An 11720-nucleotide genomic window follows, 5' to 3' on the forward strand; every position below is an offset into this window, starting at 1 on the left:
TTCCTCCTGTTGTTGCTCTTCGGATGCGGGGGACGGCGGCGAGGGCGTGGTTGGCTGATCGGAGGTGGCGTTTGGGAGCGTAGAAGTTGATTCGGTTGTTGAGGTAGTTCGGGCCTTGGTCGTGTAGGGCTTTGTGTGCGTGGGTGAGGAGGCGGAAGGTGATCCTTTTGTTGACGGGGAGCCAATGCAGGTCTCTCAGATGTCCGGAGATGTGGCTGGTTCGTGGGATTTCGAGGATGAGTCTGGCTGAGGCGTTCTGGATCCGCTGGAGTCTCTTCTGGAGCTTGGCGGTGGTACCGGCGTAGAGGGCGTTGCCGTAGTCCAGTCGACTGGTGACGAGGGCCTGGGTGACGGTCTTCCTGGTCTCGGTGGGGATCCACCAGAAGATCTTCCGTAGCATGCGTAGGATGTTGAAGCACGCCGAGGAGACGGCGTTGACTTGCCTGGTCATGGAGAGGGAGGAGTCCAGGATGAAGCCCAGGTTGCGTGCGTGGTCTGTCGGTTTGGGTGCGGAGCCCAGGGCGGGAGGCCACCAGGAGTCGTCCCAGGCGGAGGGCGAAGAGCCCAGGATGAGGACCTCCGTCTTGTCTGAGTTCAGTTTCAGGCAGCTGGTCGTCATCCACTCGGCTACATCTTTCATCCCTTCGTGCAGATTGGCTCTGGCGGCGGCGGGGTCGTTGGTCAGGGAGAGGATCAGCTGGGTGTCGTCGGCGTAGGAGATTATGTTGAGGTTGTGTTTGCGTGCGATGGCCGCGAGGGGGCTCATGTAGACGTTGAAGAGGGTGGGGCTCAGGGAGGATCCCTGAGGGACGCCGCAGATGACTTCGGTGGCTTTTGACTTGTACGGTGGTAGGCGGACTCTCTGTGTTCTTCCGTCGAGGAAGGAGATGATCCATTCCAGTGCCTTCTCCTGGATTCCGACGTTGCTGAGGCGCTGTACTAGGGTGCGGTGGCAGACAGTGTCGAATGCCGCGGAGAGGTCTAGGAGGATGAGGGCCGCTGTGTCTCCGTTGTCCATCAGGGCTCGGATGTCGTCGGTGGCAGCGATGAGGGCGGTCTTGGTGCTGTGGTTGGCTCGGAAGCCAGACTGTGAGGGGTCGAGTTATGGACGATCTGCATATGTATCAGGACAAGGGATACTCCGTTGTCCTGATACTATTAGACCTATCGGCAGTGTTCGATACTGTGTCCCATAACATCCTGATTGGACGGCTCGCTAACATCGGTCTTGAGAATAAGGCATTGGCTTGGTTAAGGAGCTTTCTATCCAATCGCACCCAATGTGTCACCATGGGCGCGTATCGCTCGGTGGAGGTAGAGATTACCAAGGGGGTTCCACAGGGCTCTTGTTTGAGCCCAACTCTTTTTAACATCTATGTGGCCCCCCTGGCAGGAATTATGAGAGCTTACGGTTTCATCCCAGTGTCATACGCCGATGACACACAGCTCCTCTTCCCTTTTAAATCTCTCACCACCGAGGTTAAAAACTCCTTCTCTCGGGGCATGAAGGCTGTGGCCCAGTGGATGTCATCAAATTGCCTACAGTGTAATGTAGGGAAGACCGAAGTCATGCTCTTCGGGGAGGCCAAAATCCTAAGGACTCCGGACTGCTGGCCACAAGATCTCGGGCCAGTCCCTGACCCTAAACAAGTCGTAAATAATTTAGGAGTACGATTAGACCAGGAGCTCTCTCTGAAGCAGCATGGTAACTACATTGTGGGCTCATGTTTCCACGTGATAGGCCTTCTACGCAAAGTGTTCTCCCTGCTCACTGACTATATTAGGAAAACTTTGGTTCAGGCTCTCGTCCTTAGTCGTATCGACTATTGTAATGGGCTGTTGTCATTGGCAAATGAGGGAGTATTAGCTAAACTCCAAGTCGTGCAGAACACTGCTGCCCGGCTGGTCCTGAACGCAACTCCTAGATCTGCGTCCAAGCCCCTTTTGACAAATTACATTGGCTGTCGGTCCACCAAAGGATTAAGTTTAAGACATGTTGCCTGGTTCATAAGAGCCTAAACGGACTAGGCCACTCACATCTAACAAACAAATGTGTACCTTATACTCCTGCTAGTTCCCTCAGGTCTAGCAACCAGCTTTTATTGTGTGTGCCCCGTGCAAAGAAGGCCAGACACGGAAGCAAAGCGCTGTCAGTAGTTGGGCCCACACTGTGGAATAAACTCCCCCTAGCTCTCAGACAATGTTCGGAACATCTGTTGTTTAGGAAGCAGCTTAAAACTTTCTTGTTTCAACACCAAATCTTGTAAGTGTCCTCTCTGATTGTGCTTGTGATGCTCTCTAGGGCGCAGAGATACTCCTCCGGGTGTCGATTCTAGCGCGATATAAACCCGCAAATAAATAAATACAAATGTGTAGATCAATGAATAGATAATGTTACAGAAGGCAATAGGGTTATAATGTGTAGAAGTCATACATCATCCTTCGTACCTCACTGTGCTATATTATATTGATTGCAATTTATGAACTGCAAGTAACAATATGATCTCTGTGTTAAAAGCAGTAAACACACTTACCTATTTTCATAAAACAAAATCTGTCATCTGCATGTTCCACAACGTGCTTTTCATGAGACGCATTAATCATCTATGTTAATTTGAGTCAAAACTGTGACTGGAAAAACACAGAACTTTCCCAGAACTGTATTAAGCACTAGGGTTATCTTACCATTATTATTATTCCCTGAGATTTATTGCGCACACAAAGATCTCTGCAGCATATGCCTTAACCCCATAATATATTTTAAAACACAACTTTTGCAGCCAATTATGCCAGAACAGATTTCCTGTTAAGTTTCTTCTTGTTGCCAATTTCTTTGTGACAGAGCTTTTAAAAAAAATAAATGTATAAGTTGAGGCCTACATTTACTAAGACTGGTTGAGGTCACTTTTTTTCACAGCCCATGTGCAAAATATATTTTGGGATTTACAGAGCCATGCAAATTCCCAATTTGCATTGCTTTGTAAATAAAAAAGTAATGCAACGCAATGTATAGTGCTGCCTTCTGTTACCTTGCATCAGGTAGGCATTACATGGGCGGTGCATGGGTGTTCCTGTGCATCCACCTATGTATTTTGATGCAAAGTTATATTTACAAACACTTGTAAACATGGGTGTCCACCAAAATGGTTCACCTAACAAAGGCTGGTGTAAGGAGGAGAAATATATGTATTTGTCCTTGATATTTCCTCTTTGCATATGTGCTGCATTCTGCAGCACATATGAAAAGAGAAAATAGTGTCAAAGGATAGTTTTACAGCAGGGAGGTATCCTTTCCTGTGCAAAAACTATATTAATAACAATGTAGGCACCCTTTTGCCATGACACAAGAGTGCCTGCATTGGCGCTAAGCAGCTACTAGTGTTCCAGTGCAAGTACAGAGAACTGTGCCATACCTCAGAAAACATAGTATTGTTCTGCTCTCTCCTTTTCATGCATTGCAACGCAGCAACTCCATTTGTTGCACTGTGTTGCATGAAATCTTTGTAAATCTGTGCCCCAGTAGCAGACTGCTTTTCGCAACTCTGTCCCTCGTGATGCTACTCCCTTTTTGTTGCAACAACTTGATGCCAATCTATGGTGTCCCTGAATACGTTTTTTCCAATTCCGAACTGCTGTAAGGATCACACATAGAACAGTAGCAGTGCTAGAAAACCATTTTAAGCATCCACCCTTTGATTTTTCCCTGCACATTTGGTCTGTTAATTCCTTCAAACACTGAACTCAAGTCACAGGCTTAAGTACTGATCAGCTTTCATTTGTTAAATCTCATAATGCACTCAAATGTATTCATGATGGACATGCTAAACATATGAGTGAGGTCTTAAGATTTAATGTCACCTCTTATGATATTACTTCCTGTCAAGTCATTTATCATGATGCCACTTTCTGTGAAGTCACTGCCTGTCATGCCATATGAGATGTCACACTCTGTGATGTCACTTGCATACTACCTACATTGGTCAATGCTGAATACTACCAATATTTTGCAGTCATGACCTCTGATACCCCTCCTAGTTCAGTACTTCAGGCCACAAACTGATCTCCCATTATATTTCCAGCTGGCACTGCAGCAGCCAACATATGGAAACTCTGACACCCTGCACTGTGAACATCCAAAGCAGCTCAATCCTGATCCACAACCACAGTAACACTTTGTGACTTGGGACCACATGTAGCTCCTACATACACCTCCAATCTGATCTGCTTCTCCTCCACTTCATGTTATTCAAGTGCTGACCCACATGCTGCTCTTCCAATACACATCAATCTTCACCCGCAGCTCTCTCTGCTGTCATACTGGGCCCCAAACTTAACTGGGCCAATGTGCCACTGTCCCAGCCTACTGCCTTTCCTATTCAAGTATTGGGACCATACACAGCTCTGCCAATGCAGATCAATTTTGACCTCCAGCACCTCCTGCTACTGCAGTACTGAGGCTCATTTAAAGCTCTATCAATCCACCTCAATAATTACATGCAGCCTACTCTGTTATCGCAGTACTGGGTCCACACAGAGCTCTGCCAAAGCACCTCGGTACTGCTCTGCAGGCCCTCAATACCTCAACAGTGGCCTGCAGCCCCATTATGCAAGCACTGGGACCACGCACAGCTCTGCCAATGCACAGCAATCCTGATCTGCAACACCTCCAGCTACTTCAGTGCTGGGATCTATTTTAAGCTCTATGAATGCACTTCATTTACACGAATTTCACTCTTTTATCCAAGCACTGGGGGTAACGTGCAGATCCACAGGTCCCTCCGCTGTCTCCCCAGTGAGGTTAACATGTTGTTTTTTGCAGTGCACCTCAGTCCTGATTTGCAGGCTCCTCTGCTATCTCACCACATGGAAGAATGTGTGGAATTATGGCCAGAACTGCCAACTTTGGAACTGGAGAACCAGGTTTGAGTCTCTGCGTAGGCTGAACATCCTGTGAATCTGGCAAAATCACTAACTTCTGGTGCCTAAAAATACAAGCATTGGCAAAGCCAATCTGTCATGCCTATGCAAAGGCTATTAGTTTTGCCAAAGTGTTCTAGCCATGTTGTACACCAGCGTGGCTGCTGTTCAGCATGCCTAAAAGTTATTGGCATAGAGAACAATGTTGTGGAGTGTCGTAGAGGGGAGTGGCTAAGTGTGGAGTAGAGTTGTAGAGTGAAGTGGCGTAAAGTAGAGTTCTAGAGTGGAGTTTCGTAGAGAGAAGTAGAGTCACCTAAATTGAAGAGGCGGTAAGTGGAGTAGGGTATAGTGGAAAACGGTTGATTAGAGTGTCATAGAGATTGGCATAGTAAAGTTTAGCGGAGTAGTGTGGAGTATAGGTTCTAGTGGAGTGGTATACCATAGAGTGAAGTAAAGTGTCAGAGTGGAGTTCATAGCATGGAGTGGCATAGCGTAGAGTGGAGTAAAGTGTCATAGACTGGGATAGCATAGCGTGGAGTGACGTGTCGTGGAGTGGAGTAAAGTGGCATGGAGGGTCGTAGAGTGGAATACAGTGTCGTGGAGTGGAGTGGCCTAAATGAAGTGACATAGAGTGGCGTGGAGTGTTGTGTAGTAGAGTGGAATGTCATGTAATAGAGTGGAGGAGAGTGTTTTAGAGGGGAGTGGAGCGGTTTAGAGTGGAGTATGCATGGTGTGTGAATGCACTGCCATTACAGACCACATATTTTAAATGGGACAAGGTTATGCCCACTATCTACAGTAAGTGGTCATATTGGGGATGTAGTGAACCCATGGGGAGGTAGCCCCTTAGCTACTACCCTACACTCCCCTAACGCCCATAAATTCTGTATTTGGGAGAGCCCCTGGCACTAGAAAATCAGATATTACTGACCTGAAAGAAGAAGACGGATGTGGAGAGTCGCGAAGAGCAAGAACAGGAGACTCAGCAACTGACTTGGCTCCAACCTTGCTGGCCAGCCTGTCTGCTGACTTTGACAATTGCACAAAAAGACTACTTTTGCTGCAGCTGCTGTGTCTCCAAAGCCTGGAAGACTTTCCAGCACTTCACAGCACTTCACCCAGGAACCAAGAACTCCTGTGTGTAGGAAACTGGATTTTTGTTTGCGTCCTTCCCCTCTCCCCTCCCTCTTTTGCCTGGTAATTGATGCAACGTTGACTGAAGAGTACTGGGGTCCTGCTAACCACGTCACCAGTACCAGTGTTCTTTCCCTAACAACTGTACAATTGTTCCCCCCATTGGCAAAACCTTAAGCACCCTCTGTAAGTCCCTAGTAAATGGCACCCCTAGTACCTGAGGTACTAAATAGGGACACTAAAGGCAGCAGCACGATTTGTCACCCTAAGGGACCCCTCTCCAAGCATATGCAAGGCTGCCATTGCAGGCTGCGTGTCTTGATGTAGACAAAGGTGAAGACATGGATTTCCACAAAAGGTCCAGGCTACCATTTCGCTTGTTCGATCTAAACTCAATTACGCCAATAGCCTCTACCAAGGATCCCCTTTAACTGCTATGAAAAGACTACAATAGATTCAGAACTCAGCTGCCAGACTACTCTGACATATAATGCTGCAAGCCTACATCTCCCCTGCCTTGAAAGCCCTGCATTGGTTACCGGTTGCCAGAAGATCCACATTCAAGCTGCTTTGTATCACCCACAAAGCGATACATGGAACAGGACCACTCTTCATCAGCAATAAAATCACCAAATACATTCAACAATGGAACCTCCACTCTAGAGTGGCTTCTTACCTCAAAATCCCAACGTATAAGAAAAAGAACATGGGTGGCACATCCTTCTCTGTTCAACCAGCCAAACTATGGAACTCTTTGCCCTCAGCATAAGATCCACAGATAACCACCTTATCTTCAGAAAACTACTCAAGAATTGGCTTTTCTCCACATAACCACCATACACAAACAGAAATGTATAGCATGTCCCTCTGTATATAAGCATTTATTTGGACTATAGATATGTACCTACATATGTGTATTGCTTTTTATAAATGTGTATAATAATTATGGTTTTAAAAATATAGATATTCATTAGTTCTGCATAACAAATGTACATGTTACTTATAGTTACATTATTCTATGTTTTTAACATGTATATAAGTGACTGCATAAACAAGTAAATCTTTTAGTACAATTATTTATCTACAATTGCTTCACTATTGAAGTACAAAAAATAAAAAAATTAAAGTACAACAACACTTGAAAGCCGGAGTTTATTAAATGCATCTTTAATCTACATATACTACCTTCCTTATGCATATATATACCTTCCATGTACTTATGTATCTATGAATGTATTACTTTTTTTCTAATTCATCATATCCAATGCACAACCATGTTTCTCACCCAATATCGCTCTCTATATATCCTGTACCCCAACTCTCTCATTAATCCCTAACCCCATACCGCTACTATGATCCCCAAAATAACCCTTTCTAGACTCTTTCCCACTCTACTCCTCCTTGCGTCATCTCATACCTATTTTTACTATTCAGATCTCCCAAACAAGCCTTTCTAAACCCTTCCCTCTGGCTCTTCCCCCTTCACCTCCCCTTTACTCATCCCAAAACCCCTCCTATTGCTTTGGAACAAGAAAAAGAGAAAACAAAATCTAGACTCTTCCCTCCTCTATCTCTCCTTCCATATTCTATCCCTCCATTATTCCTTTTCAATCCAAATAACAGACTAACATGTCTACCACTCAAATTAATTTCATATTTACCTATACTAACTCCCCTCCACCTCCCCTTTACTCATCCCAAACCCCCTCCTACAGCTTTAAACTCCAAAAAATAATAATAATAATTTCTAGGCCCTTCCATCTTTTATCCCTCTATCATTCCTTTTCAATCCAAATAACAAACTAACACGTCCACCACTCAAATGAATTGCATATTTCCCCATACAAATTCCCACTAATTCTGTTCGGGTTTCGGAGTAGTGTGCTAGTCACAAAAAGTACTTCAACACCTCATCAGGAGTAGCAAGCGCTCTATAAATGCAAACCATTTCCCTCGTCTATCTCTCCACTATCCTTCTCAATCCAAATATCTGACTAACATATCCACCACTTAAATTACTTTCATATTTCACTATACTAATTCACCACTAATACTTTATGAGTTCGGAGTAGTGTGCTACTCGCCGAAAAAGTGCGTTGACGCCTTGTCAGGGGTAGTAAGCACTAAATAAATGAAAATACAATACAATTGAAATGACCATTACATTTACAAAAACTATCCAGCGCACAAAAAATAATGTGTGGAAATGGCATCACCTAGTGTATTGATTTGTTTTGAACACATTAAAAGATTTGTTTCCACCACATTTCTGAATTACAATAAATGCTTTATTTGTGCTTTCCAAATTCTGATATATTCTGAAATATGTGCACAGTTCATCTACACACATTTCAATTTTGTTGTGTGCTACAAAAAAGCAGTTTATTTCCCAGGGCAAGATTGTCACATAATACCTCTCACTTTGAAGTAAGGGAAAGAAAAGTAAACACCAACAGGCACACGCATAAATATTGCTTTTTGCGATTCCTTAATTGCGAAAAATAAGGAATCGCAATTAAGGAATTGCAAAATGAAATGCATCAAGAAATCGCTAAATAAATTGCGATTTTTTAATATTCCTTAATTGCGACTCGCAAGTTATGAGTCGCAATTAAGGAATACCTCCCCAGTCATTCCTATGGACCTAGAGGCCCATAGGAATGAATGGGAAGACATTCTCAATTTGCGATTAGCAATTAGCGAATCGCAAATTGAGAATGCGATTTCAAGGGTGCAGGAGTGTCCAAATTACACCCTGTTGCACCCTGAAATCAATCTGTGCACATATGTTGTGCACACACATGCCCTAACGGCATGTGTGTGCACAACATGAAACTTTGAAAAATGCACAAAAGTGCATTTTTCAAAGTTTTCGCAAATTACCATGAGGTTCAACCTCATGGTAATTTGCTCCCCCTAATTGCGAAATCGCAATTTTTTAAAGTTTCATGCATTGCATTTAAGGAATCGCAAAATGCGATTCCTTAAATGCAATCGCACTTTGAGAATTCGCAAATTGCAAGGGCCTTCACCCTTCATACATTCCAAAAGCAGATTTTGCGATCGCAAACGGCCGGTTTTTGCGATTCGCACCGTTTGCGATCGCAAAATCCTTTGATGCATGTGCCTGCAAGCTCCTTAGGAAGACAGAGCCTGACATTGGACCTCTGTCTTCGAATGCACAGCAAATGTGACAAGATACGAACAAAATGTAATGGCCTGTTTACAGAAATCGAAGACTGGTGGTGAATACAAGGAGCGGTGGTGAACAAGCTTTGCTACCGGAGAGAGGGGAAGACATGCAGACAGCCTAAAATAAATAAATCCAGCAAGTAGAAAGTCAGAAAATATGAGTTACAAACCACACAGCCAATGGTAATGAAAGGATGCAATACATTCCCAGGGAAGCTTTCAGTATGCCCACAAGAAGTATTTTCGCAAGCAGAAGGCTGTGTTGTCTGGTAGGCTTCCACCTAACAATACAGTTGTCCTTCTGTAATGTAAAGCTCAGGTAAAGAGCTTCAATACCTTTTGTTCGAGTTTGCACTATATAAAACTGTAAAAAAAAACATTGAGGCCAACACGTATCTCAAGCAGTGCACATCAGCCTCCTCTAATATGAAAGTATTTGGCTCATCCATCACACTACAAATGCACAGAAATGCTGACCTGAAGCACCTCATTCTAACCCAGTAGTGGTGACGTACAAATATCTACCCATGCCCCTCATTCCTGGCCGTCAACACCCTCTGCTCTTCCAGGACAGGATCTCACAAGCAGCTCAGTCAGTCCACTCCTGATGACCACCTCTAAGCATGTTACTTCGATATTAACATCAATCAACATGTCTGTACAATTCAGCTCACGGTGAAAGCAGCTCCAGCCTTTACCCAGCTCCATCTTCCAGTAAAAAAGCCATTTAGCAGTCTAAGAAGCCCTGACACATTGAAGAAATACAAATAAACCACAGAGTTGGTGATAGGGTGAACGGCAAACTCACCGGGTGCACGGCGTACGGGTCCCCGTTGGGCATGGCGCCGGGGGACTCCCCGAGGAGGGGGCGCGGCGCGGACGAGAGGTCCAGCAGGGCGCTGGTATCCGAGGGCGCGCAGACCTTCTTGCGGATCATGGTGACCCTCCGTCTCAGGTGCAGATGGTCAGACCCCGCATGGTGCCGCCGTCTGAGCTGGAGCGGTTGGAAAGGGGGTTGGGGCGAGCGCCGCTGCCTGGGTACCACTGGGCAGGGTGCCGCGGGAGGATGGAGCGTACAGTCACCGGGTTGACAGATGCCAGTTCGGGAATAGTGTTTTTTTTGGGGGGGGGGGGGGGGGGGGGGGGGGTCTGGTGCAAAGAGCTAGGGGGGCGAGTGTAATGCAAAGGGTTGCAGTCACAGTGCCACTGGTCAGGGTATCACAGAGGAGAGCGGGGCAATCGGTGTAACTGGTCGGACACTGGCTACTAGGAGTGACGAGGGATGCTGTCAGGACAGCGCCAGCCGGGATCCCGGGTACCTAAGGGGAAGCGGAGGGGAGAAGGGCACTGACAGGGCCGTGGGGATACTGGCGACCACGTCAGGGAACACTGGGGATCATGGGTACCCCGGGGGTATCGGAGAAGAGAGGGCCCCCCAACAGAGCATCCGTGGCTAGAATGCTGGCAACCACGTCAGAGAACACAGAGCACCGCAGGCACCGCGGGGGTATCGGAGAGGAGAGGAGCACTGACTGAGCCGCCGTGTCCGGGATGCTGGCGACCACGTCAGAGAACACAGAGAGAATCCTGGGTACCACAGTGGTGTCGGAGAGGGGCACTGACAGAGCCTCCGTGTCGGGGATGCTGGCGACCACGTCAGAGAACACAGAGAGAATCCTGGGTACCACACGAAGATGCAGACCGGAGAGCTACGCTGTCAGGCGCTCACTGGCCGGGATCATCGCCTCCTGTTACTGCTGCAGCATCCTCCGTCTCAGGGGGATGCGGGGCTGGACCATAATGGCTCGTGCAAGCAACTCGGCAGCACTGCAGCGTGCGCTGGTGAAGGGTGCTGCACACACCGCCTTTATGGAGCACAGCAGGCTTCGTCTGCGCGCAGAACCCATTTCAGGAGCTCATTATTCCCAAGAATAACCGGAAACGCAGTTTAATGGGTTCTGGTCTTGCTGCAGAGAGCTGAGTGTAGCTTTCGAAGCCAGATTTTAATGACCGGATTATCATTCCAGTGAGCCAGTCTCACCTTCCAATAATGATAAAATTACTATTAAGAGTTGGCTAGCAATGTAACGTAAATAATTTATAGAAAAAAAATCAGCGTGTGGTGTCTAAGTGGTTAGTATTACAACTAAACACAGTGACACACAGAGATAAAGGCAGCCAATGTAAATGTGTGTATACTTGTAAAGCGCACTGCCGCCCCATCTCGAGGCATCCTGGCGCTGTATACCGCTGTGGAACCCATCCTGGCTTTCCCTGTGAGATGCCCCCTCCAGGGCACCCCCAAGGTGAAGCCAGGCATCCCAGCTCTGTTGGGGCCGTTGTGGAGATTAAGCAAACTATTGCCCAGAGTTGCGGAGTGGGATCCATGATTAGAGTAGGCACCGAGGCGAGAATTATCGATTCCGCGGACATTGAGCCCAGGACCCTGCCGCGTCCCCTGGTCCGGGGTCTGACCT

General features: G+C 46.5%; 1 protein-coding gene across 1 annotated transcript in view; it reads right to left on the minus strand.

Annotated features, from left to right (window-relative positions):
- ANO7 (anoctamin 7) overlaps positions 1-10357 on the minus strand; it is a 257551-nt gene extending 247194 nt beyond the window's left edge. The window contains exon 1 of the mRNA XM_086921911.1: positions 10052-10357. Within this exon, the coding sequence (XP_086778037.1) occupies positions 10052-10180 (129 nt within the window). The 5' untranslated portion in view covers positions 10181-10357. The remainder of the gene's footprint in view (positions 1-10051) is intronic.
- Positions 10358-11720: the final 1363 nt, after the last annotated feature.

The sequence above is a fragment of the Lissotriton vulgaris genome, chromosome 5 (assembly GCF_964263255.1).
Source record: "Lissotriton vulgaris chromosome 5, aLisVul1.2, whole genome shotgun sequence".
NCBI lineage: Eukaryota > Metazoa > Chordata > Amphibia > Caudata > Salamandridae > Lissotriton > Lissotriton vulgaris.